The sequence below is a fragment of the Neoarius graeffei genome, chromosome 3, assembly GCF_027579695.1.
Source record: "Neoarius graeffei isolate fNeoGra1 chromosome 3, fNeoGra1.pri, whole genome shotgun sequence".
Taxonomy (NCBI): Eukaryota; Metazoa; Chordata; class Actinopteri; order Siluriformes; family Ariidae; genus Neoarius; species Neoarius graeffei.
The window spans coordinates 32635274-32663025 of record NC_083571.1 but is presented as its reverse complement, the minus strand read 5'-3'; the positions used below and the strand labels follow the sequence as shown (position 1 = coordinate 32663025).

General features: G+C 43.9%; 2 protein-coding genes across 8 annotated transcripts in view; one reads left to right on the top strand and one right to left on the bottom strand.

The window, feature by feature from the left end:
• Positions 1 to 245: 245 nt before the first annotated feature.
• Positions 246 to 27752, bottom strand: part of tbc1d1 (TBC1 (tre-2/USP6, BUB2, cdc16) domain family, member 1) — a 164746-nt gene continuing 137239 nt past the window's right edge. For all 7 annotated transcript variants that reach the window (XM_060916684.1, XM_060916685.1, XM_060916686.1 and 4 more), the window contains 6 exons: positions 22189 to 22350; positions 17236 to 17480; positions 16943 to 17102; positions 10831 to 11000; positions 4355 to 4531; positions 246 to 2867 (listed from right to left, as the gene is read on the bottom strand). In XM_060916684.1, coding sequence (XP_060772667.1) covers positions 2685 to 2867; positions 4355 to 4531; positions 10831 to 11000; positions 16943 to 17102; positions 17236 to 17480; positions 22189 to 22350 — 1097 coding nt within the window. In that variant the 3' untranslated portion in view covers positions 246 to 2684. The remainder of the gene's footprint in view (positions 2868 to 4354; positions 4532 to 10830; positions 11001 to 16942; positions 17103 to 17235; positions 17481 to 22188; positions 22351 to 27752) is intronic.
• LOC132883282 (general transcription factor II-I repeat domain-containing protein 2A-like) lies at positions 5522 to 8148 on the top strand. The gene is made up of 2 exons (XM_060916691.1): positions 5522 to 7785; positions 7899 to 8148. The coding sequence occupies exon 1, from the start codon at positions 5899 to 5901 to the stop codon at positions 7777 to 7779; it is 1881 nt and encodes a 626-aa protein (XP_060772674.1). The 5' UTR covers positions 5522 to 5898; the 3' UTR covers positions 7780 to 7785; positions 7899 to 8148.

Below are 27752 nucleotides of genomic sequence, written 5' to 3'. Positions count from 1 at the left end.
AAAAAAAGTTTCCTGTCATGGTGAAAGATAAACTTCAGAAGTCTCCTGATACTCACTGGAACGTTCAAGAAAACTTGAGAACTCCAAAATTCTGTCGTACAGGGGAGGTGTTTTTTTTTTTTTTGCTCCGGCGTCTTCCATCCTACCACTTAACCCTCAATTAGCATCTGAAGGGTACCAGGAGAGACGAAAACATCTTACACAACTCTCTCTCCTTCTAACACACACACACACGACACATTCAACAGCGTTCCACATTGCTTTAATGTCTTTGGTTCATTCAGTTTTGACACACACAAAAAAAAAAAGTTTATACACCCCCCCCACCAAAAAAAAAAAAATTAATTTCCAGAAATGACAGAATAACCGAACGATACAATGCTAATGGGCTTCCATTGGCTTTCACTGACCGTTAGCCGCTTTAGCATCCTTTCACGCTGAAGGTCAGAACCTCGGGTTCAGTTCGTGCTAATTTTACTCTCAACCTGAATTCTTGGAATTGGAGACATTTTTTTGATAATGAATATTTTCAGACTAAAAATAAAACGTACGGTATTTTGTACAACCCTCCCGTTACGCTGCATTACACTACAGAGGAGGAGATAAACTCCACCCAAAGCCCGCCCTGTTTACGAACATTTCTTACTTTGAACAGGATCAAACTCATCTTCACCTTCACTTGCGTTTTTCTGGCCTGGAAATTAGCCCCGCATCTCCGTCGGAACGAACCAACACACGATGAAAAAAATTGCATGCTCAAAAGTGGGCGTGGCTTGTATTTTTGTTTGGTCACAGTTGCGAAAGAGAACTTTTCTATTTTTCTGGCCCTGGGTTATCACGGACAAGATTTATACATCATGATACACTGAAATTCTGTCTTTTATTCAATGAGAATAATGAAAACGCAAATTTTTTTGGCGTGCTGTTATAGGAAAACAATTAAACAACTCCAGTTACCACAGCAAAGTCCACTACTTTCCTTTAACAGCATGTTCTGGAAGTGCGTTTGTCCCTCTTACGCCACAGCAACTCGTCAACGCTGACAATTTATTTATCTATTTATAGTTACATTTAATATGTTGGAGTGTCTAGGAAACAAGTACCAGTACTGGACAGTGATGATCCACTCAGCACTGTAGTGATCGTTCAAGGGGTGGTCTGTCATTTTCTAAGTTTCATCTTTAGCATCTACGACAAAAAAAAACCCGGACAAGCCAGACCCACTTCTAAACCTACGATGTTCTTATGGCTGTTTCTTTTAACGCAGACGTGTGAGTAAATACGTTCGGACCAAGAAGCAGGGTTAATTTCAGGGCCACAAAAATGCAAAGTCCCAAAGACAAGCCACGCCCACTTTTGCGCATACAATTTTAATTTCTTTTAAGGAAAAGAGGCAGCTGTACGAGCAGGTATGTTCTGAGAGGTGGGCGGGGCTAACTTCCAGGCCAGAAAATTTCAAATTAAGGTGAAGACGCCCTTCAAAGACAGACATGTCCGTAAAAACGGGAATGCAGCGGGACAGGCGGTTCGTTAAAAATAATACCGTACGTGTTATTTTATACAGCAGCGATATTTTCTTTCTCGCCAAGATAAAAACTCAGCTTATCACGTGACCGAGAAACTGGGAAAAAAGCGCAAACGCTTTGTCCTGAAGACGTCGGACACGTCACAGGATTAACTCCAGAAATGTTCGACGAAACATCTCGGAGAAAACTACATCAAACAGTCATACACGGTTTATCTCATGGAAGCCAACGTGAATGGGCTGTTGCTATAGAAACGACAGCATGTTAGAACGAACCTGCCACTTTTTTGCAGCTGCACAGCTGTTACAGGAAACGGACCAACCCGACTTGACAGCAGAACCTCGGCACATGGCCACCGGTCACGTCATGCTTCACGCGAGTTACTGTTCAGATGATTGTTTAAATGTAGAGCAAAGGACGCTGCCAGTCATTGTGTGGCGGACGTGTCTGGGAATACCGCCGTCTGGATTCGCAGGCGGCTTTGGTGTCTGACAGTGGTGCATTGTAGGTACTGTTATTGAATAAGATTCGTGTATCTGAAGGACTGAATGAAAACAGAGGTTCTGTGTCTCGACAGGTACGCACTATAATGAGAGTAATTATGACGACAAAGAAAAAAACGAAACTTTCATGTCTGGAAATCAAGGCAGTTGAAAAGAAAAAAAAAAAGTCATGAGTGGGTACAACTCATTCGTTTTTGTTTATCGATGCTAAACAGTAAACAGCAGTGCCTTTACATGAAGAGAACACACAAGACAAAGGGTGCAAATACTTTACACACACACACAGTGTGTGGTGTGAGAAGTGTGTACAATTGTTCGGAGCATGGCAGAGAGCCAATCAGTGCTGGTGTGTCATTGTTACACCTTATAAAAAGGGTCCACAGCAGTTCCAACATCCGCGACCTTTAGGCACTTAAACTTCCCTGTGAGTGGTAGAGAGAGCGAGAGAGAGGGAGGAGGGAGAGAGAGATGCGCTGTAACTCAGACAGCACCTACTCGCGAGTCTATATCCTCTTCCTCTCATCCTGAGGGAATAAGGGCGCGTTATAACTCACACCAAAACATCAGAACCAGTCTCCGCTCCCAGCCCAGAGGTCACGTCTCATTATTTCTCCTGAGGAGATTAAACGAGTGCGCGAGTGGACGAGGGAGTGTGTTAGGACGGAGCGGAGGTGTACTGGATGCCGTGGCTGGCGAGCAGAGCCTGGAGCTGGGAGACGGTGTGCTGCAGCTCGGAGTTCTCCTGCTCCAGAGACGTGAGCTCGACACGCAGCGCCGCCTCGCTCTTCACCAGGCCCTCCATGTGGGACTCCAGGAAACGGATCCTCGCATGGGCCACCTGAGAGAGAGAGAGAGAAGCATCAGTTCTTCCTGTGTGATCAGGCACTTACTTGTTTGTTATACACACACACACACACACACACACAGATGCGTGTAGATCAATAAATGTATAAAAATGTATTTAAAAATGCATTAAAAAAACAGAGGGGGACACAGTAACAAACAGTGAGGAAAAAAAATTAGACAACGTGAGAAGGCATGAGACAGAACCAAAAAAAAAAAAAGAAACAGAAAGAGGGAGACAGTGAGGAAAAGACAGTCAGATGGGGGAGAGAGAGAGGGACAGAATGTTAGACAGGGAGCGAGAGGGGGGGACAGATTGTCAGACGGAATACGAGAGAGAGGGAGGGACAGAATGTCAGATGGAGTGAGAGAGAGATTGTCAGACAGGGATCGAGAGAGAAAGACAGAAATAGGGACAGAATGTGAGACAGGGAGGGAGAGAGAGAAAGAGAGAGAGAGGGACAGAATGTCAGACAAGAGAGAGAGAGAGAGAGAGAGAGAGAGACAGATTGTCAGATGGAGTGAGAGAAAGAGAGAGACAGATTGTCAGACAGAGTGAGAGAGAGATTATCAGACAGGGCTCGAGAGAGAAAGAAATAGGGACAGAATGTGAGATGGGGAGGGAGAGAGAGAGAGAGAGAGAGAGAGAGAGAGAGAGAGAGAGACAGAGGGACAGAATGTCAGACGAGAGAGAGAGAGAGAGAGAGCAAGAAAGAGGGAAAGCGAGAAAGAGGGACAATGTCAGACAGGGGGAGAGAGAGAGGGAAAGAGGGACAGAATGTGAGACGGGGAGGGGGAGAGAGAGAGAGAGAGAGAGAGAGAGAGACACAGAGGGACAGAATGTCAGACGAGAGAGAGAGAGAGCAAGAAAGAGGGAAAGCGAGAAAGAGGGACAATGTCAGACGGGGAGAGAGGGAAAGAGGGACAGAATGTCAGACAGGGAACGAGAGAGAGGGACAGAATGTCAGACAGGAGAGAGAGAGCGAGCGCAAGAAAGAGAGGGAAAGAGAGAAAGAGGGACAGAATGTCAGACAGGGGAGAGAAAGAGGGAAAGAGAAAGCGGGACAGAATATTAGACGTGGAGGGGAGAGAGAGAGAGAGAGACAGAATGTCAGACAGAGAGAAAGAGAGAGAGACAGAGAATGTCAGACAGGGAGAGAGAAAGAAATGAATTGTGATATACTGTGGTTAACTGATAAGCGCATGAGAGTACTGTACACAGTCTCTGGAGACACGCGTGTGTGTGTGTGTGTGTGTGTGTGTGTGTGTACCGACACTAATCCCCGTGTTTATTACACCAGGGTAAACCCACAGGACGAGTGAACCTGTGATAATAAGAGAAGCCCTGGGTGTGGCTCTGTGTGCAGGAGCACGTCACTAATGAGTTCAGCATCTTCCTGAGTCTAACTGGCTAATTAGCGACACGTGGGAGCGACTGCTGTACGTCAGGGGGAGGAGCGGGAGCGGCTCGTGATCGGTTACCTGAACTTCCTCCAGCAGGTCGAGATTTTGCTGCCGCAGGCTTCCGTTGGTCTTCTCCAGCTGAGCGGTGCGCTGCGATTGGCTGAGAGTGGACGGGCCGTCGAGGAGCTCGTCCTGGAGCACGTGGTACTCCACCTCGTACGCCTGCAGCTGCTTACTGATGTCCATCTCGAACACCTGCACACACGCACACGCGCCTTTTATAAAAACAATGAGAGTGAAATCAGTGTTGTGGTAAGAGAATACATTTCAAATTCATTCCAATAGAGCTCATAACCCACCGACTCCGACACGTGCGTGTTAAACAGAAACAAGCGGCATGTTTTCAACCAGTTGTGAAAACCACAACTTTAGTAAATTGCACCCCTCCATGGGTGTGAATAGATTTCTAGTCATGCAAATACCACACCTTTTCAGAGAAATGCTATAATGATATACGTGTGCGCGCGTGTGTGAAATTCCTTTCAAATCAAGTTTATTTGTATAGCGCTTAACAATAAACACTGTCGCAAAGCAGCTTTACAGAAAGTGAACGACTTAAAACATGAGCTAATTTTGTCCCTAATCTATCCCCAATGAGCAAGCCTCAAGGAAAAACTCCCTCAGACGACATGAGGAAGAAACCTCGAGAGGAACCAGACTCAAAAGGGAACCCATCCTCATTTGGGCAACAACAGACAGCATGACTATAACATTAACAGTTTTAACATGAAGTCAGTTTCGTTGATGTTATAAACTCTTCACTGATGGAAACTTGAGTGCAAAACTGTTCATGACGACTGCAGTCCTAAAGTTAGCAAGTCAACTGCAGTCCTCAGCCATAAAAGCGTTACTGTAAGAGTCCAGAGCGTCCTCCAGGTGCGACCCCCAACTGTCCACATGGGGCCGTCCTCCACAGGAGCGATACGATGAGACTCCAACCAGACACCAGGATGGATCAGGCAGGTCTGAAGAGCAGAACAGGTCAGCATCTCGATCCCAGGACCGACATGTAACTCAGAGGGACAAATTTTGGGGGAGAAGGGAAAAAAAAAAAAAACAGGTTGTTGGGTATGCCCAATGTCACCTGAATAAGTAGGAACAGTATACATATTGCACTGAGTACAAGCAGGGACTCCGGCAACTAACTATGACAGCATAACTAAAAGAGAAGAGCCAGAAGGTAACACAGGCATGAGGGAGCCCCGGGACATAAAGCAGCAGCCACTACACCGGGGGTGCTCAATACGTCGATCGCGATCTACCAGTCGATCGCGAGGCCAATATAGGTAGATCGCAGACCACTTAAAAAAAAAAAAGTCCCCTGTTCCTCCTGCACTTGCTAGTTAGTAGGCCTAACCGTGACATGGGGACAGGCAGCCTATCAGCCACTCCATCACTTGATTGATGTACAGGGCAGCCAATCACAAGTCAACAGATTTTATCAGACACACCCTGTTGCCTAGGTTACCACTCAAACGACAGTGCGAAGTGCAGCACAACAACAAACTTGTTAAGTAGGCTACGTCTTTTATTTTTTTGCGGAATCAAAGAAAGAAAAAAAAATGAGCCATTCTAAAATGAGTGGGGGAGATGTCGGCCTACCAAATAAGAAGCAAAAAACCTATCACTACCATATTGAATGGGAGGAAGAGTTTTTTTTCACTATGTCCTTTTCGAAGTGCGTTTGCCTGATCTGTCAGTCTAGCATTGCTATTCCAAAGAAGGGAAATGTGGAGAGGCATTTTCGGACAGTTCATGGGAAATACGAGGCGGACTTCCCACCGAAAAGTGAATTAAGAAAGAGGAAGGTGAAGGAATTGAAATCGCAGTTGTCCGGACAGCAGTCACTTTTCACACAGCATTCATCGAAAGCTAAAGCGGCTACCGAAGCCTCATTCAGAGTGAGTCGTGTCATCGTGAAAAACATGAAGTCATTCCAAGAGGGAGAGATAATGAAAGAGGCATTCGTTGAAGCAGCAGAGTCGTTGTTTGGAGATTTTAAAAATAAGGCCGAAATAATGTCTTCAATCAAAGCCCTGCAACTTTCACGACACACAGTTACAAGGCGCTGTGAAGCCATGGCTGAGGATGTAACCCAGCAGATGTGGAAGGACATCGGAGATTGCGAGTGCTTTTCACTGCAGTTGGACGAGTCTACGGACGTCAGTGACACAGCCCAGGTATGCGTTTATATTCGTATGGTGTTCAGCGACATGACGGCAAAGGAAGAGCTATTGACAGTGATTCCCTTGAAGGAACATGCGCGAGGAGAGGACATTTTTCTGTCATTTAAAAACTTCATCGAGAACACTCAGCTCCCACTGTACAAATTAGTGTCCATCACCACGGATGGAGCCCCCGCAATGGTTGGTCGCGTGAATGGGTTTATTGCCAAGTGCAGACAGGACGATGCTTTCCCAGACTTCGTGAATTACCACTGCATAATCCACCAACAAGCACTTTGCGCGAAGATGCTGAACATGAAAGAGATCATGGACGTGGCGACGAAGATCGCCTGCTCAATTAGAGCCAAAGCACTTCAAAGACGGCTATTCCGCGCACATCTGGAGAAGGCTGACAGCGACCACTTTGAGTTGTTGCTACACACTGACGTGAGGTGGCTTAGTCGCGGGAAATTCTTGCAACGATTCCGAGAGCTCTGTCCAGAAATCAAGGAGTTTTTTCGTGAAACTGGACATGCAGAATACAAACAGCTGAATGATGAACAGTGGCTGCTAGATCTGGCTTTTTTAACCGATCTTACAAACAAGCTGAATGACCTTAATCAAGAGCTGCAAGGAAAAGACAAAACGGTGACCGACATGATCAGCTCAGTCAATGCCTTCAAACGTAAAATCAAACATCTGTCCTCAAAGCTTCAGCGCCATGATTTGGCAAATTTCCCGAACCTGAAGTCAGAGTTGGAGACGCAAGGGAAGGCCTGTGCGCAACTAAGCAGCGCACGCTACACAGAGCAGATTGACAACTGCCTGTCCGAGTTCGACAGACGTTTCCAAGACTTTGCTACACTCGAGCCAGTGGCTACATTCATGTGCTATCCGTTTCAAGAAGATGCCGAGATTGATTCACTTGCGTCAAAAATCGCAACACTGTTTCACCTGAATTCATCTGGAGTGGAAGATGAGATTTTATCACTACAAGCTGACATTGAGCTGAAGGCCAGAGCTCATGGACACTTCTGGAACTTACTCACAGAGAAAAAGTACCCCAACATGAGGAAATGTGCTACTTCCCTGACTGCATTATTCGGCTCAACTTATCTGTGCGAATCAGCCTTTTCCCACATGAAGATCATCAAGTCCCAGTATCGTTCCACCATGACTGATGAACATTTGGAAATGTGCTTGAGGCTGGCTGTCAGCAGCTACCGTCCGGACTACGCATCCCTGGCCGACTCAATGCAGTGCAAGTCATCAAATTAAACTCAGGTAATAATAATATTAATAATAAGTTATTTGTTAAATGCTGTGCAAAATTGGTTAATGCAGTTATGCAATGTACATTGACACACATTGTACATGTGTTCATTATATGTTTGCAGATGCTAACCTCCTCACCCCCATCATCACAATCAAATACCGGACAGAGAAAGAGCAACATCACTGCGCCCACCCTTTGGAACTCCCACCCCCTGGACATCGTAACTCAGATAGGACTGACCTTCACATTTATCTCTCTCTCTCTCTCTCTCTCTCTCTGTGTGTGTGTCTGTGTGTGTGTCTGTGTGTGTGTGTGTGTATTTTGATCCTCTTGCAAAGGCCATTTGTCTTTGAGCACAATGAAAAGCTAAATAAAATATGTATTATTATCGTTATTATTATTATTATTATTATTATTATTATTATTATTGTGTGTGCGTGTGTGTGTGTGTGTGTGTGTGTGTGTTGATCCTCCTATAACACATGAAGAGCTACAAAAAACAGATGTATTATTATTATTGTTGTTGTTATTATTATATGGTAATTACAAAAACATGTTCATAGCTTATTTTGTTGTAATATTGGCTCATGCAGTTATGCAAGGTACATAAGCATAGAGTGTACATATTAAGAATCTTCAATAAATTTAAAAATAACACACGGTTCTGTGGGTCGGTAGATCATTTTGACTTGGTCATTTTATAAGTAGCTCGCATACTGAAAAAGTGTGAGCACCCCTGCACTACACCGTCAACAAACCCGACTGAGCAAGTGAGTGGGGACTGACAGCATCCATACATCCCAGTTTACCAAAACACTCTGTCTGAGGACCCTCCAGATCTACTCCTTTACCTCATAAACACCATTAACACAAGGCTTGACGAAACAGATATGTTTTCAGCCTAGACTTAAACACTGAGACTGTGTCTGATTCCCGAACACTACTTGGAAGGCTGTTCCATAACTGTGGGGCTTTGTAAGAAAAGGCTCCGCCCCCTGATGTAGCCTTCACTATACGAGGTACCAGCAGATAGCCTGCACCTTTTGATCTAAGTAGGCGTGGCGGGTCATAGAGGAGCAGAAGTTCACTCAGGTACTGTGGTGCGAGACCATTCAGTGCTTTAAAGGTCAATAGTAGTATTTTATAATCAATACGAAATTTGATTGGGAGCCAATGCAGTGTGGATAAGACAGGCGTGATGTGGCCATATTTTCTAGTTCCACTAAGGACTCTTGCTGCTGCATTTTGAACTAACTGGAGCTTGTTTGTGCACTTATTGGATTTTAAAGGTTATCCTTTAACCTTTATTCCCTCGCTCGCTCTCTCTCTCTCACACACACACACACAAATCTGTCTCATGCTCTTAACACAATAGCAAATGAAATCCAGCATTTTATTATTAATCATATTTTACAGTCATTATTTTTAAATTATATACACAGTATATGTTTTACTCGGGGCGGTACGGTGGTGTAGTGGTTAGCGCTGTCGCCTCACAGCAAGAAGGTCCGGGTTCGAGCCCCGTGGCCAGCGAGGGCCTTTCTGTGCGGAGTTTGCATGTTCTCCCCGTGTCCGCATGGGTTTCCTCCGGGTGCTCCGGTTTCCCCCACAGTCCAAAGACATGCAGGTTAGGTTAACTGGTGGCTCTAAATTGACCGTAGGTGTGAATGTGAGTGTGAATGGTTGTGTCTATGGTGGTGTTTACATTAGACCGTATCCGTCTCGTTTTCGTCGCGGATGCACCATCTGTGCACATTAAAACGCCGGGAAACGACTCCACAGGCGGAACAACTTGAATCCGCCAGGGTCCACGTATTCAACCCGGTTCGTATCTGATCCGGTGCTGTGTAAACATTGAGGAACGAGGAAACGCAGTGCTGAGCTCTAGCTGACGTCGTCATTGGACAGCGTCACTGTGACATCCACCTTCCTGATTCGCTGGCGTTGGGATCACACACACAGCAGCTCAGTCCCGAATCACTGCTCGCGCGCTGTGAGCTGCGCAGGGCCGGAGTGCGCACCCTCCAGAGGGCACTCGCTGTTCAGGGCGGAGTGATTTGGAGCGCAGGAGGAAGCGCTGAGCCGCACTGAGGTTTATTTACACATTTCAACTTATTTACCTCCTTCAGGCGCTTAAACTCAGTGAGAACATGAACATCACAGCCAGGTGTGTTTATCTGCTGGAGAAGGTGTTCGCTTGTCATCCTTCCACTTGCAAGTGGTGAGTGACTTGCGCATGCCCGATATGCACTGGGATCATGTGACGTGCCGTCTAATTAGTCATGTGATTAGCGTATCCGTGTATTGGCATTGTTGTGTGCACGCGAATCGTGGATTGGCGTTGCTGTGTGCACGCGAATCGTTTTAAAAACGTTAATCTGATGATCCGCTGATACGGTCTAATCTAAACACCACCTATGTGTCAGCCCTGTGATGACCTGGCGACTTGTCCAGGGTGTACCCCGCCTTTCGCCCGTAGTCAGCTGGGATAGGCTCCAGCTTGCCTGCGACCCTGTAGAACAGGATAAAGCGGCTAGAGATAATGAGATGAGATATGTTTTACTCACAGTGAAATTATTCTCACCTTCTATTTACGATTCAACCCAAAATAATTCCGCATATTTTATTTGTATTTTTTGGTATAAAATGTTACACTGAGCATCGTATGAAACGACCTGGCCCGAGTTTCCCCAAGAGCATTGCAGCACAAAGTTCAGTGTTAAATGGTAGAGTGAGCAGCACAAAGAACACTCTCTTTCCTAGTTAAGATACTCTTAGCATTAAGAGGCTTTTGGGAAACCCCCGTTTAGTTCAGAAGGAGTTTGGATTATTATTTTTTTTTTTATCATTATGATTACAAATTAAAAAAAAAAGAAAAAAAAAATCTAAAAATCTGACAAACCACCACCTCAGGTGAAGAAAAAGGGGGCAGGGCTAAGCAGCTGCATTCAGATTGAGAGGCGGGGCTAATTCCTGGGCCAGAAATAAAACACAGTGGTATTGCAGATCATTTTATCGTAAATGATGCCTGACTTCTACACACACACACACACCTGGTTAATGGTTTTCTCCATCTGCACCAGTCCCAGGTTGGGCAGCGTGCTCTTAATAAAGTCCACTATGGACTCCAGATTGTCGTGTTGCAGAATCAGTGGCTTGTGGCTTCCCAGAAGGCTTAGCGCCACCTTGAAGATGACCTCTGAACCCTGCAGGAACAGCATGTCTGAAAAAACACACACATTCACAGCAATTATTAACAAACACACCATTTTAAGTTGTGGTCAGAAGTTTCCATACAGTGACATGAATGCCATCTTGAATATGAACGTCATGGCAATATTTGGGCTTTCAATGATTTCTCTGAACTGTTCGTTTTCTATGGCAAAATGATTGTACAACACATTTCTTTCATAGAAAAAAAACCCCATGCATTTGGTGCAGAAGTTTGAATTTATGTTGGGTTTTCTGAAATCAACACAGGGTCAAAAATTTATATACACCCACATAGATTATTAATTCAGAGGTGCTGAAACTTCCAAAAATGTCTCTTATCTTGCCAAGGCCGTGGTCTCTTAACTTCCTGTTAGGTGATCATGATTGACTACAGCTGGTAGCTTCTCTGTGCCTTCATAAAAAGGGTTTGTTTACAGCATTGATTGGACTGACCGACACACAGTAAAATGGGAAAGTCCAAGGAGCTCGGTGCAGATCTGAGAAAGAGGATTGCAGATGTACACAACTCCTGAATGTCTCTTGGAGCCATTTCTAAACAACTGCAAATTCCAAGATCAGTTCAAACAATTGTATGCAAGTTCTTGTGAGGTGTCGTCACTTTGCCAAGCCACTTTGATTCAAGAAAACCCAATCTGTCACCCTCAGCTGAAAGGAAACTGGTTCGGATGGTCAGGAACCACCACGGCACAGCCCTGCCATGAACTGGAAGCTGATGGATCACTGTCTACAGTTCAGATCACCGTGGACTAAGAGGCTGCTATCCAAGAAATAACCCCCTGCTCCAAAATTGACCCCTTCAAGCGTAACTAAAGTTTGAAGCTGACCACATGGACAAAGAAAAAAGCCTTCTGTATGGTCAGTTGAGACAAAGATTGAGTTGTTTGGCCACAATGACCACCATGTACAGAGGGACACTGTACCAGCTGGTGGTGGTGGTGGTAGGATCATCATGCTCTGGGGCTGTTTTGCAACCAGTGGAACTGGTTCATTGCACAAAGTGGATGGAATAATGAAGGAGGAGGACTACCTCAGAATTCTTCAGCATAAATCATCAGAAACTTGAGCACGACTTGGGAGTTACAACAGGACAAAGAACCCAAACACGCATCAGAGCTGGTTGTGGAGGATAAAGCAGGCTAACATTAAGCTTAAAACAAGTCCTGACTTCAACCCCATTGAAAATATATGGACCGTGCTGATACTGTATGGCAAGTCCATGCCAAGGGAAAAAAAAAACAAAACAAAAAAACAAATTTAATTGAACAATACCAATTCTACTATGAAGAGTTGTGAAATATCCAACCAGAATTCTGCCAGAAGCTTGTTTATGGTAAACAAAAATGTGTAGTTAAGGTGAATCTGCGAAGAGACATTTTACACAAATATTAGTTGTGCTGTATGGATATTTTTCACCCTCTATGTACAATTTGGATAGTCTGGCTAACGCGACTTCAAAGCTCTGCGAGCATTTGGTCTGGCAAAGATATTAAGCTCAACCGTTTCCCAAAGTGCGTGGTTGACCCGCCTCCCTGAAATGCCTCAGTTTGCTACTGGTCGAAGCCAGAAAAGGCTGTGACGAAGCTTAAACCAATCACATCACTCTTTCCTCTGACGTATATGACGCGACGGAAACTGCTTGAGTAACAGGAAGAAGATAAATACCTCCAGGGCTGCTCTTTGCTCCGTTTTCAATGAGAACTTCCCGTTGAATGCTTTCAATACAGCATCTACCGCTGTGTCAAAGGCTTGCCGCTGCTCCATGTTCGTAATGTTTCTAGTGAATGAAGCGCTTCCGGCATAGATTCTGTAAACAATCTATGGCTTCCGGTCGCAGTTCTACTACGTCACTGCCTTGAACACGCCTCTACCCAGGGCCGTTGGAGATGCTCAAAGTTGACTGGCTCCCGATTTTTCGGGAGCTTGGAAGAGCTGGAGATAGCTTGCCTGGCCAGACTAAGCTCGCAACAGGCCCTCGTGTTGCGTCACGCTTAGGGTGGGCGGGCCCAGGCTACAATTTTGACCCTGTGTTGATTTCAGAAAACCCAAAGAAAATTGTGCACCGAATTCTATTTCTTTTTAAAAGATGTATGCTGTACAATTATTCTGTCACAGAATATGTTGGAAGTAATGGAAGCTTATAGCTACCGGTTTAGCACTTGCTGTCTAAAGGCCAATTCATGCTGACAACCCAGTCCTCGCAGACGGCGTCACAGATAGCGTCTGCGTAGCCCCCCCACCTTCGCAGACGCTCTGCGCGCACCTCCCAAAAATTGTGACCACCGCAGAAGCCTCGCAGACAGCGTTGCAGACAAGAGGGCTCTGATTGGTCCACTCTACATCCGCTGTACACGCACTTCCGCTTCCCTACTTTCCTGGTTTGGTTTGTTTTCACGACCGCCATTTTTAAAAACACGAGCGAAGATGGAGCAGCACGAAGAGCGGGTGATCGAGGAAGTGAGGAAGTACGGACATCTATACGACTCCAGTTCTAGTCATTATAAGTAACCGGAGGATAAACACTCCACTAACCACACCCACCAACTACTCCTAGCGATTTCGCGCCCCCTTGCGTTGTGGCGGTGAATAACATCGCGCACGCCTATTACTCCCCGCTCAACGATAAATTACAACTGTCTGCGAAAAGCTATCTGCGAAAGCCTTGTCGCACGAGCATGCAGAGGCTTTTAATCAATCGAGCAATCTCATCTTAACCAAACTTGAGGCTACGCCTCCTTGAACCTAATGCCTGCGTGTTAAAACGTGGAGGTGAGCGTGTGGTGATTTAGACCATGCTAAACTGGAGGCTTTTCGCTTCTGTTACTTGTTAGCAACATTAGCGTCACAGCCCCAGTGAAAAACTTAATCGGGAGGAAATCTGTGTACATTTTTGATGCAACCATCGCCTTTATCTACGATCTTATCGACTCCAGCGTTAAACTAGGAAGCTGTCAATTGAGTGAGAAAGTGTGCGCGTGTACACATACACTTATCTAGGTACTAAAGCATAAAAAAATAACAGTAAAAATTACCGGGGTGTGTTCAGTCCGTGTGCACACTCGTGCTTGTGATTAAACACGGCAGAGAGTCACTGTACAGGCATGACTGATTTTAGTGACTCCTGCATATAGAGACAGGGATAAAAACAAACACACACACAGACAGGTGCACACAGGTGCTCTGAAAATGTGAGCTTTATAGATAATTGGACTAATTCTGAGAGCACTGCTGGCCTGGTAGCCTGGGAAATCCCATGCTGCTTTGCACAATCGTTCCGATCTGAAAAGACAGCATGGAAACTATGGTCTAAAGGCTCGCCTGAGTTAGGGAGCCAATCAGAGAGTGGGGAGGGGTGGAAAGACGGTGATGCGTACTACTCGACAAACGGAAGCTTGTAGTTTATTTGGGACTGTTTACGGATCACATTTAACATGGCGGCGAGCGATACGAACCAAACTTTCGATCAAGCTTTGTCTTGCACAAACGGCAGTAATCGTTCGGTGCCATTGTTTTCCTATTTTCGTTTTGCCTTCTCTTTCTCTTTCCTTCTTTTCTTCGCTCTAACTACGTCACCGGGTACAACTGCCATGATTGGCCATGGGCTACGTATACGCCAAATGACAGACATTCGCAACGTCCAATAAACGCCCGTTGACAATCGTAAACCACACCTCCCCTACGAGAAAGTCAATAGGCGGATTCCAGACCATATTTCACTTGTGATATGGTCTGGTGTTAACCAGACTACTGGCCTGTTAGGGCAGGACGGTACCCATCCCACTCAGGAAGGTGCTGCTCTCAGTTCTTGCAGCATAGCTCGGTCTCAGAACAGGTCTAGTTAACTTCCGATAGAGATGTCGGCGTGCGCGATAATTACCCTAATTACAGTACTGCGTGACAGATGTGTCGGCGTTAATCTTCATTAGCGTCCGTCAGGTTAAACAGACAGCCAGTAAAAAGTGGCACGTGTCGCACTCCTGAAATGCTTTGTAATTTGTTCATATAAATATAAAAGAAGCGCCGCTTTGTGATTTGACACTCATTATTCATGATGCAAACATCAGCAGATTCTTCATGACTCCAATTTGCAGACTTCACTCTACCTCTGTCAAGGAACACACACACACAGCGTGTGCATGCGTGGCATGTGTGCGCACGTGTGCAAACATTTCCTTGGTAAGGAAAGTTATTTCTTCACTGATGCCATCTTGTCCTTCATCATGTGCAGCTTCTCGAGAAAAATACCAGCACTGAAAAAATAAAAAATGCCAGATCGTGAAGATTCGGTTCTTCATAACCTGACAGCATTCCACAGCTGCTTTTCAGTCGGACGAGCGCAGATGGGGTTATATGCGCCGAGCTCGTCAGAAGCTTTGTTATTGAGTAAAACTGAAAAACCCCTAGATGCGGTGCTGAACCGTGAGGTTTATAATGACTCGCCTGGAAACACGAAGAAAACGTCAGCGTGCGGCCCAAGCCTGGAGGCTTTACGCCAAGCTCGGGCCCGAACGTTTTGCTGGAGGCAGACATTTTGAACTATTTGTTGAACTGTACAACGATGAGTAAAACCGAGTTGTTCAGATGCGTCGACACGAACGGGTGTTTCAAAAGTAATTGCACACCTTGTCTTGCGTCATGCTCAGGCAAGCCATCGTGTTTACGCACCAGTTATTTTTAAATAATAAAGGGATTACCTGAGAGCAGGGAGAAGAAAAAAAAAAAAGTGATCGCTGTCAAGGCCGTGTGGGGGCAGGTACATGGAGGTAAATAAATCTTCCGTCGATGATACACTAAGTAACTTTAAAAACGCACATTGATAAAACTTGCTGAATTCGTGCTGAGTTTATCTCAAGAAGAAAAGAAATCTATCACAATGGAAAAATAACTTCGTTCCGCCCGAATAAGTTCCAAATCTGTGCTCAAATCGGAATTTAAGGGAGTTGTACTCAATAACGTACAATGACATGGACAGGCTTTAATTTTCAAACAAATTTTGCATACACTGTACACACACAATCTTGCCTATAAATACCCGGGGGAAATGATGGGAAAATTGTCATTATTGAAGATGCCACGCCTAAGCCAAAATCAACGTGAACAGGCCATCGGGATGTTGCGTGCCGGAAGTACACAGACAGAGGTCGCCCGGCACTTCGGTGTTCATCATTCGACCGTTTCCCGTTTGAGTCAGCGTTACAGACAGACAGGGAGCACCAGGGATCGTCCACGCCCTGGTCAGCCTCGAGTCACGACGCCAGTTCAGGATCAGCACATCAGGCTAGCTCACCTCCATGACAGATTCCTGACACCCTCAGTCACTGCTGCTGAGACCCCTGGACGACACAGACCCAGAACCTCCAGCATGACGGTCCGAACATGTCACTTTGAATTTTTTTATTGTGAATTAATTCTTGAGTTTGACAATAAATGTCCTTTATCGATGTTTCAAGATGTGTGTGCATTACATACAATATCATAAATTTCAAATATACGGTATGCATGGATCTAAAGTGATATCGTGTTGAATTCCATTGTGCGTTTTTAAAGTTACTTAGTATATTTGTTGAACTGTACAACGATGAGTAAAACCGAGTTGTTCAGATGCGTCGACACGAACGGGTGTTTCAAAAGTAATTGCACACCTTGTCTTGCGTCATGCTCAGGCAAGCCGTCGTGTTTACGCACCAGTTATTTTTAAATAATAAGGGATTACCTGAGAGCAGGGAGAAGAAAAAAAAAAAAGAAGTGATCGCTGTCAAGGCCGTGTGGGGGCAGGTACATGGAGGTAAATAAATCTTCTGTCGATGATAGACACCTTTCGTTTGACAGCATGTGGCTGGGTCAATAAAAAGTGATGTGGGCTTTTTCTCTGAAAGGTTCCATCACCTGCATCATGCGTATCCTGTGTAAACACTGTGGTGTGTGCGTGTGTACCAAAGACTCTGGCCACAAAACCCAGAGGGAAGTGCGAGGCGAAGGCGGTGAGGAACCACGGCGCGGCGTACAGGCTCGGTCCGATCTCGTGCTGCTCCAGGTGACTGTACAGCTCTCTGTGATAATCATGCAGCAGCCGGGATAACTGATACATCTGGATCTGAAAGTGAGAGAATGAAAAGACGGTGATTTTTCTGTGACTTGTCCAAAAAGTGTATATGTGATGGAACCACACGGTCTGTGATGAACTCATTTGAATACATAGACAGTGCGAGGACAGACGGACAGGTCACCTGCAGGATGATCATGTCGGGTCTGTACTGTTTGCGCAGCCCCATGTCGTACATGAGGAACTTGAGCATGTTGAAGGCATCCTCCTCGCTCATGTGCAGCAGCAGCACTCCGGCCACGAAGCTCAGCCCCTGGCAGTAGCCCACCTCCGGGTCGAGTAAGGAGTAGGCCTTCAGCAGGTTATAGAGCGACAGCTGACCCGCACCCAGCTGAGCGCTGAAATAAGGGTGTGTGGGAAACGTACGGCCTGACGGAGAGACGGAGAGAGACAGATGGAAAGAAAAGCAAGGACAATGTTCGCTCGTATCTGGAATGACATCCGACTTCATATTCCGGCTTGAATTGGTCACTTACAGTGGTGCTTGAAAGTTTGTGAACCCTTTAGAATTTTCTATATTCCTGCATAAATATGACCTAAAACATCATCCGATTTTCACACAAGTCCTAAAAGTAGATAAAGAGAACCCGGTCAAACAAATGAGACACAAATATTATACTTGCTCATTTATTTATTGAGGAAAATGATCCAATATTACATATCTGTGAGTGGCAAAAGTATGTGAACCTCTAGGATTAGCAGTTCATTTGAAGGTGAAATTAGAGTCAGGTGTTTTCAATCAATGGGATGACAATCAGGTGTGAGTGGGCACCCTGTTTTATTTAAAGAACAGGGATCTATCAAAGCCTGATCTTCACAACACATGTTTGTGGAAGTGGATCATGGCACGAACAAAGGAGATTTCTGAGGACCTCAGAAAAAGCGTTGTTGATGCTCATCAGGCTGGAAAAGGTTACAAAACCATCTCTAAAGAGTTTGGACTCCACCAATCCACAGTCAGACAGATTGTGTACAAATGGAGGAAATTCAAGGCCATTGTTACCCTCCCCAGGAGTGGTCGACCAACAAAGGTCACTCCAAGAGCAAGGCATGTAATAGTCGGCGAGGTCACAAAGGACCCCAGGGGAACTTCTAAGCAACTGAAGGCCTCTCTCACATTGGCTAATGTTAATGTTCATGAGTCCACCATCAGGAGAACACTGAACAACAATGGTGTGCATGGCAGGGTTGCTAGGAGAAAGCCACTGCTCTCCAAAAAGAACATTGCTGCTTGTCTGCAGTTTGCTAAAGATCATGTGGACAAGCCAGAAGGCTATTGGGAAAATGTTTTGTGGACGAATGAGACCAAAATAGAACTTTTTGGTTTAAATGAGAAGCGTTATGTTTGGAGAAAGGAAAACACTGCATTCCAGCATCAGAACCTTATCCCATCTGTGAAACATGGTGGTGGTAGTATCACGGTTTGGGCCTGTTTTGCTGCATCTGGGCCAGGACGGCTTGCCATCATTGATGGAACAATGAATTCTGAATTATACCAGCGAATTCTAAAGGAAAACGTCAGGACATCCGTCCATGAACTGAATCTCAAGAGAAGGTGGGTCATGCAGCAAGACAACGACCCTAAGCACACAAGTCGTTCTACCAAAGAATGGTTAAAGAAGAATAAAGTTAATGTTTTGGAATGGCCAAGTCAAAGTCCTGACCTTAATCCAATGGAAATGTTGTGGAAGGACCTGAAGCGAGCAGTTCATGTGAGGAAACCCACCAACATCCCAGAGTTGAAGCTGTTCTGTACGGAGGAACGGGCTAAAATTCCTCCAAGCCGGTGTGCAGGACCAGCGGTCTCAAAAGTAGCCGGTCACTGGTGGCAAATCGCCGGCTGTGGCTTGTTATGCCGCCGGCTATTGTCAGTCGAGTCACACAATTTAATATTAAATATTTCTGACAGCAAAAAAAAGTTGTGAACGTAAATTACATCCACTATGTCATGTATGTCCGTTGCCGCGTCAACTGTGTTTACATCCTCGACACGAGTGCAGCCATTACTGCCGCCTGTGTTGCCAGATTGCGCGGTTTCCCGCCCAATTTGGGCGGTTTTAAGTGCATTTTGGCGGGTTTTTAACATATTTTGGGCTGTAAAACGTCAGCAGTATCTGGCAACATTTTTTTTTTTTTTTACTTAATACAAGAAATTAAGGGATGCCAACGTTTTTGCCAAAATGGTATTTTATTTTCCATTGTTTAGGCAGCTTCAGCATCATACTGTGAGATTCTGTTCAAATTGTTTTTTTCTTCTATGAAGTCTGAGCCATTTATTTTATTAGTTTATAATTGTTTAATTTAGTCTTCAGGAGAGACTGCCTGCACACAGTACTAGTATTAATAGGGTTTTTTTCTTACATGAAAGCTGAGGCATTTATATTATATTTTAAGGTAACTTCATGTTGTGCTGTGAGGTTCTCTGCACTTTAACTTTTGAACCAACAGGTGCATTTGGATAAGTAAAGCCTATTTTTCTGCATTTTTGTAGTCCTGGTAATCTTTTATATTGGTAAAGTTGTTTATAGGACCATTTCTCAGTGTCTTTGTTTTTTAATCAATAGTTTTTCAGTAATAACTTAATATTTAACATATCACTCAATTTTAAACAACCCCCGCGCCTCCCCCATAGTCTCCAAAATTTCTGTGGGAAACACTGGCGTGCGTAACAACGCTAATCAAGCTTACGCTAGACGACCCGCCTCAAATACCCGTCCCGGGTAAATGTTATCCCAATTTTAGATGGCCTGTTCCAAACCATCCCGCCCCATGAAAAATTCGTACTTGCATATCTCTCTCTCTCTCTCTCATATATATATATATATCCCTGCACGCTTTGCGTGCATTATGTCTGCCGCTGGCAGACATTTTACCATTTTGCACCCTGCTGTAAATTATTTGTACCCTGCTATTCTCCCAAACTTTGAAGCCCCTGCAGGACTGATCAACAGTTACCGGAAACGTTTAGTTGCAGTTATTGCTGCACAAGGGGGTCACACCACATACTGAAAGCAAAGGTTCACATACTTTTGCCACTCACAGATATGTAATACTGGATCATTTTCCTCAATAAATAAATGACCAAGTATAATATTTTTGTCTCATTTGTTTAACTGGGTTCTCTTTATCTACTTTTAGGACTTGGGTGAAAATCTAATGAAGTTTTAGGTAGGGGTCGACCGATAATCGGCCTGGCCGATATATCAGGCCGATATTCTGCATTTTTAGGGTTATCGGTATCGGCCATAATTTCCACCGATATGCCGATAACATGCCTTTTTGCAGCCATTTCGTTCCTAACGCGACTGTCACTGCACGTCCTTTCCTGCACTCGCCTCTCTGAGTTCAAGAACATGGTCCCGCCCACCACAACATCTGATTTGTTTGGCACAAGAGATATAGCCAATCAACACGCGTAGCTAAATGCTGTGAACTGTTTCAAGGCGGCTGTACGGGCACTCAGACAGAAGCGGCACAAGGGATACAGCCAATCAACACGCGTAGCTAAACGCTGTGACCTGTTTCAAGACAGCCGTACGGGCACTCGGGCAGAAGCAGATCCCACTTCAAGGTAAGGACATGCTGCTTTTGCCGCAATAAGTCACAAACACACAAGTTGCAAAAGCACAACATCATTATATGTTTACATTCTTCATCTACTACTCGTTAAAACTGTCCATTTGCATCTGTGTAGCCAGGCAAACTTGGCTTATGGAAGGAAGCACTTGAATTAGCCTACAACCAACTAGTCTCACTGAAACTACATGTAATGTTGTCCATAGTAAGCAGTCCCCAGCATAACGTAGGCTGCAGTCATTTTTAAATCCCCGTCTGGAAACGTTGTGAATGTGTCAGTAGTTCTACTCGAACAGTAGAATGACAGCCATACAGAGAGGTGGTCAAGGGAAGACGAAATAAAACGTAGTGTTTGTGTTCTGTAGGCTAGCGCAAGCCTACTGGCTATTTGTTATGGTGATGAGTAAACTTCATGACGTGACTCGTGCTCAAAAAGCGCATTGCACTTGTATATGTTAGGTAACTTTATAAAGCACTATTTGAACATTTAAACAAGCCAGGTGTGATATGGTGCTAGTAGGCTGTGTAATACTGTAGGGAGTTTGTCAGGACGCTTGTTGTGGGCTCAGTAATTAATTGTGTCGTGGATGCACACTTGCTTGGATAAACGGTAATGAACGAAATACATCAATTAAACTCTTGACTTAAATGTTCTTATGCTACTTCACATTGCGCTGTACTGCACTCCACTAGCATTTATAATTCTTGCGCAAGTGATTCTCCTCACTAGAGCTTCTGATTCGGAAAGCGATATACTCTTAAAGGAGCAGCCGCTCCTTTTAACCAGAGCTTTTAACACTCCGTTCTCACTTTCTCTATCCAGAATCCAGAGTGTATTTTCATTTATTTTCCACTGAAAATGGTGAGCTGTAATATAGTAGGGAGTGATTTATTTTTTTATTGGTGAATATTTATTTTATTTCTCATTTTATTCTAACTAATGTTTGACTTTATTGTACAAATGCTGCTGGCATCTCCCTGCACAAAATTTCATGTTCAATTTTACAATTAAACATACATTTCATGGATATGAAGGTCTGTGTCAGTGTGTGCCATGTTTAATTTCATGTGAATTATAATGTTTACATTTATCGCTTGCACATATCGGTTATCGGCATCCCAATTCCATAATAATCGGTATCGGCCCTGAAAAAAAAAAAAAACATATCGGTCGATCCCTAGTTTTAGGTCATATTTATGCAGAAATATAGAAAATTCTAAAGGGTTCACAGACTTTCAAGCACCACTGTAAGACACTGATACTAAACATCCTCCATCAGGAATATAACAGAAGGAACAAAAACACTGTGTGGTGCTGCTGTAGGAAAAATAATCAACGGGGTGATGAAGCCGGAGTGTTTTATTGCTCTTGTACCATCGTTACTATAGAAACAATAATGCGTTAGAACAAGCGGATTAATATTAACCTTAATATAAAATCAATATTAAAGCAATCGGTAATCTTTCAGTAAGTCAAACGCAGGTGTGTGCGCGCGCTCACCCAGATCTATGAGGATAGCGTGTTGGTGGGAGGTGAGTTGCTTCAGTAGCTCTTTATAAGGCACGTCGTTATTGGGCGGTTTGGCACTGGGCACCTGCTGTCTCAGTAAATACTGTTCAGAGAGAAACTTCCAGATTTCACCTCTGTGTTGCCGGGGGACACCTGAGAGATGGAGAAAAACAAATAAGCCTTCATGTTCATTAAATCAGCACTGGTGTTTTAAATCATGTTCAATCATCACACCGACGCTGCAGAGTGCGCGTGTTAAAACAATGAGCACTCGGGCTGGAACATGAGCGCGATACACAAACGCGTGTGTCAGTTTTGCGAACTCTTTCAGAGAAAAGCAGGCTGGAAAAGTCGAGAGAAGTAGCGAGGCATGGGCCGTCATATTCCATGACGCACCATGATCGTGTGCTTATCAAAATTACAAATTAGGGCATACGAAGGAAAATTATTTTCTGGAGACACTCAGAATAGAGGATGGGAACGATTGGTGGTGGTGGAGGGGGGGTCAGCAATCGTGAAATAAAGGTCACGAAAGGGGTGGAAAGTGTCACCAAGTCCAGCAGTAAAGTCTCCAAGTTATGCTGTGTTCACATATGAGTGATTCCACGCTTATGGGTATTGAAATGGGGACATGAACTTATTCACCTAAAACCATTTCTTTTTTTACCATCAGGTCACAAAACATGTAATCTTTAATGAATGATATGTTAAAAGATAACTTTAATTTTCTGAGATGTAATAAAAACATATTTATATGCCAAAGTCAAGCCTATGAGTTCCAAAATGATGTCTGTTACATTACTTCTGTTACGATTGTCCATCTCACGTCTGTTACAAATTAATTACAATCTAGCTATATACCATGTTAATCTTATTGAAAGAATGTGTATGTTTATTCTACTACACGTTTATTAATTATATTTGCTAAAACAGGGCTTTTCAAAGTGTGGGGCGCGCCAGAGTTCTTCAGGGGGGGCGCAACGTAAGAGACAAAATGGATCGATTTTTAGTACCTAAAGCTACAGTGAGTGAGGAGACAAAGTCTGGGCCAAGCAAAAAAACAGAGCCTCCAGGATGTTGCGATTTGCGACTTCAGCGCAAATTCAACCAATCCCCGCGAATTCAGGGCGGTGTTGCAATTATATCCAATCATCGCAACTTTCCCGCAAATTTGACCAATCGTTGGCGTCGTCTTGAGGTGACATCGACAAACTACCTTCCGCCTTACTTCCGGATGTCTACGTTCAAGAGAAGCAGCATGCGCGCAGTGTTGCCAGATTGGCGGTTTCAAGTGCATTTTGGCGGGTTTTGAATATATTTTGGGCTGGAAACCGTCAGCAGTATCTGGCAACACTGCATGATGTGTGAGTCAGTGTTTATAGAGGCTTAAATTCTGTTACTGAAAGTGTGCTATGTTTACAGTGAAGGACTGTGTGCACTTTACATTATATTTTTTTACTTAATACAAGAAATTAATGGATGCCAACATTTTTGCCAAAATGGTATTTTATTTTCCATTGTTTAGGCAGCTTCAGCATCATACTGTGAGATTCTGTTCAAATAGTTTTTTTCTTCTATGAAGCCTGAGCCATTTATTTTATTAGTTTATAATTATTGTTTAATTTAGTCTTCAGGAGAGACTGCCTACACACAGCACTAGTATTAATATTTTTTTTTCTTACATGAAAGCTGAGGCATTTATATTATATTTTAAGGTAACTTCATGTTGTGCTGTGAGGTTCTCTGCACTTTAACTTTAGAACCAACAGGTGCATTTGGATAAGTAAAGCCTATTTTTCTGCATTTTTGTAGTCCTGGTAATCTTTTATATTGGTAAAGTTGTTTATAGGACCATTTCTCAGTGTCTTTGTTTTTTTAAATCAATAGTTTTTCAGTAATAACTTAATATTTAACATATCACTCAATTTTAATCACAAAAAGAGAAAATTGCAACAATTTCTCGCAACTTTCACTTCCTCCCGCAATGTAATCGCAACAAAAACCTAAACACCGCAACTTTCATCGCAATTTTTTTGGAAACCCCCGCAACATCAGGCATTTTAGCCCGCAACAATCACAAAAAAGGCCCGCGGAATCCTGGGGGGACTGGAAAAAGAAGGAAGTATGACCACGATTATTTAAAGTTTGGATTTTCATGGACTGGATCTGAAGATGCTCCACTGCCACAGTGTGTTGTCTGCCAAGAGGTGCTAGCTAACGATGCTATGAGATGTTTAAAATGTGTAAAACAAGATGTTTTAAAAAGCACAGATGTTTAAAATGTGAAAAAGAAAAAAATAATGTGTACAACAACCATTTTTTTTTAAATACGAATGGAACATTAAGTATAGCAACAACAAAAATTGTAAGGGGGGGCGCTGTTGTTTATTTGCTCTCCGAGGGGGGGCTCACTCTCCCACACTTTGAAAACCCCTGTGCTAAAACATCACCTTCCTATGTTTCAAAAAGTAATTCTACATTGTTAAAATTGAGAATATATATGTCCACAACACTTCTGTTACGTTCTGACTTTGGCATATAAATATGTTTTTATTACATCTCAGAAAATTAAAGTTATCTTTTAACATATCATTCATTAAAGATTACATGTTTTGTGACCTGATGGTAAAAAAAGAAATGGTTTTAGGTGAATTTTTAAAAATAAGTTCATGTCCCCGTTTCAGTACCCATAAGCGTGGAATCACTCATATATACCGGTACGATAGTGGTATAACTGTATCAATACAAAGTATACCGGTACAGTTTAGTGCATCTGTCCACACTAGCAAGAAATGTTTGCGGTTTTCTTTCACGGTAGTTGAAATGCGCGTGCGCGAAATGCTTCCGTGGTTACCGACACTACGTTCACACTGCAAGGCTTAATGCTCAATTCCGATTTTTTTGTGAAATCCGATTTTTTTGTGAGGTCGTTCACATTAACAAATATATGCGACTTGTATGTGATCCTCAGTATGAACGAAAAGCGACCTAAAAGTGTTCCGCATGCGCATTGCAGGATATGACGACGTCACACGCAGTGAGCATGGCCAGTGTTTACGGAAGTAACCTAAAGTTTCCTGTGTATGACAGTAGCCAGCATGGAGTACCTGGCGATGATGCAGTTGTTGTTGCGCCGGAGCCAGAACATGCACAATAGCCTGATGTTAAGGAGGAGGTTGAGAAGGAAGAGGGCAAGGGTTTTGGCTCAGGCGTTCTGCGGGGTAGTGACTGCAACCTCCGTTCAAAGGAACATCAAAGCCATGTTGTTGTAACTTTTTTTGAGAGACCCGCCGCCTACTTCAGCGCAGAACAGTGACATTTGTGGCTTGTTGATGACGTGTAAGTCGGATGAATGCGACCTGGCGGTTCAGACTGAAGTCGCATATGAAAAGATCGGATAGGAATCGGAATTAGGACCACATATCCAAACGGCCTGGGTCGGATTTGAAAAAATCGGATCTGTGTCGTTCATATTGTCAATAAAAGATCGGATACAGGTCACATATGGGCGAAAAAATCGGATTTGAGTCACTTCAGCCTGCAGTGTGAACGTAGTGAGAGTAACTTCCTTCCGAGAATATATGGCGGATGAAACAATGTGTGTGTGCTTTTTGTTGTCAGTGTACAGTCTGTATTTCTGGTGGTCATTTATTCAGTGGAATCGTATAAAACGCGCGAGGCAGTTGAAAAAGAAACAAAGAAAACGAATCTCCGTTCTTCACTATTTTATTCAGCGAAGACATCGATTGAGGTGTGTGACTTTGCGCATGCGCATTATATTTGTATCGATACAGAGCCGCTTCATCTGTCCACACTACAGCGGAACACTACAGTACTGATACTGTACCGGTACGAAACCCATACATTTGTGGGTTTCGTATACCCTGTCCACACTAGGGATTTTGTACTGATACGAAACTACTTTCGTACCGCAACACCTGTCCACACTAGCAACTATACCGGTACTGTAGCGGTATAACTGTATCGGTACGAAACCCACAAATGTATGGGTTTCGTACCGGTACAGTATCGGTACTGTAGCGCTTCGCGTAGTGTGGACAGATGAAGCGGCTCTGTATCGATACAAATATAATGCGCAAAGTCACACACCTCAATCGATGTCTTCGCTGAATAAAATAGTGAAGAACGGAGATTCGTTTTCTTTGTTTCTTTCTCAACTGCCTCGCGCGTTTTATACGATTCGACTGAATAAATGACCACCAGAAATACAGACTGTACACTGACAACAAAAAGCGCACACACGTTGTTTCATCCGTACGGAAGCCGAGAGAGGCCCTTCATATAATCCTTTTTTTTTTTTTTTTATTCACCTTGTTATCCCGAGATAACGACATAATTAATTCAGGATCTCGAGAAAACAACACAACTAATTCGAGATCTCGAGAAAACAAAATTATTTCATGATCTTGAGTAAACAGCTGAGAAATGTGACCCCTCACCGAATCCAGGGACGCATGTCGGCCGAAACGAATCCGAGATAATCGCAAAAGAAGCATTTTTTTTCGAAATTTGTGATTTTTGTTTTTTTCCATCATGTGCAAGTTGAGATCTTGAAGAATGCAATCAGTATTTCAGATAATAGATTGTTTTGTTGGAAAAGCATACATTTTTTGTTGCAAATTGTCTCGTTTTTGTCAGGACTGTAGCCTGCTGGGGGGTGTGGGTAAATTACCATATGGGCCATTCACATGATGATTTAAGTCTTTTGTTTTTTTTTTCCGCGAATCAGCTGTATGATATGAGCTGAGCTCGTGGCTACTTAACCTGCATACAGGCGTGTGATTTCACTATGGAATGAGTTACTAAACAGAGCGCAGAGGAGCTGAAGCACCGCGAAGCAGACAGACAGTCGGTATTTACATCGGAGATAACCATTTCTAGCAAAAAAAAAAACCGCAACCTCGTTTTCCAGATTGAATGGAATACTTGAATGATCGGATGATACACGGACCGTTCTAGGATTACATTCCATCGGAGGCATTGGTGTGTGCAAGGAGCCGTTTCGCTTTCTGATGGAGTAAGTTTATTAATCTAAGGCTGTGTGGTTATTTTTGCATGTAACGGAGAGTGTTGTGGTTTGGTTAAGCCTAGGTCACAACCGGACGTATGATTTTTTGGCTGTGTGATTTTTGGCGTTTCCCAAATCGCTGCGTTTTTTTTTTGTTCATGGAGAAAGACGCGCGTTGGCCGTAAGTTTGTCTTGCAACCTGAAAAAAACGTAAGCGCCCGTAGAGTTTGTTTGACATGAGAAAGAACCTCTGCGGCCGGTCTGCGGCTCGAAAATCAGCACATCACACGCGCGCTCTCGTGTTTTTCACACGCGCGCTCTCGTGCGTTTCATGCGCACTCTCCGTGTGTTTCTTGTGTTTTTTGCGTGTAGACCGGCTGTAGGAGCGCGTACTGTACGGCCGGTTGTGACCGAGGCTTTACATGAAACTAGCATTGTGTTAGTTGTGTCATCATCGTGCTCTCTTTCTTTCTTACGGTGTGAGTAATTTTTCAACCACAAAACGTTAAAGTATACTTTAGGACTT

Coding starts and splice junctions, on each gene's coding strand:
- LOC132883282 (XM_060916691.1), top strand. CDS start 5,899: ATGAGCCATTCTAAAATGAGTGGGGGAGATGTCGGCCTACCAAATAAG.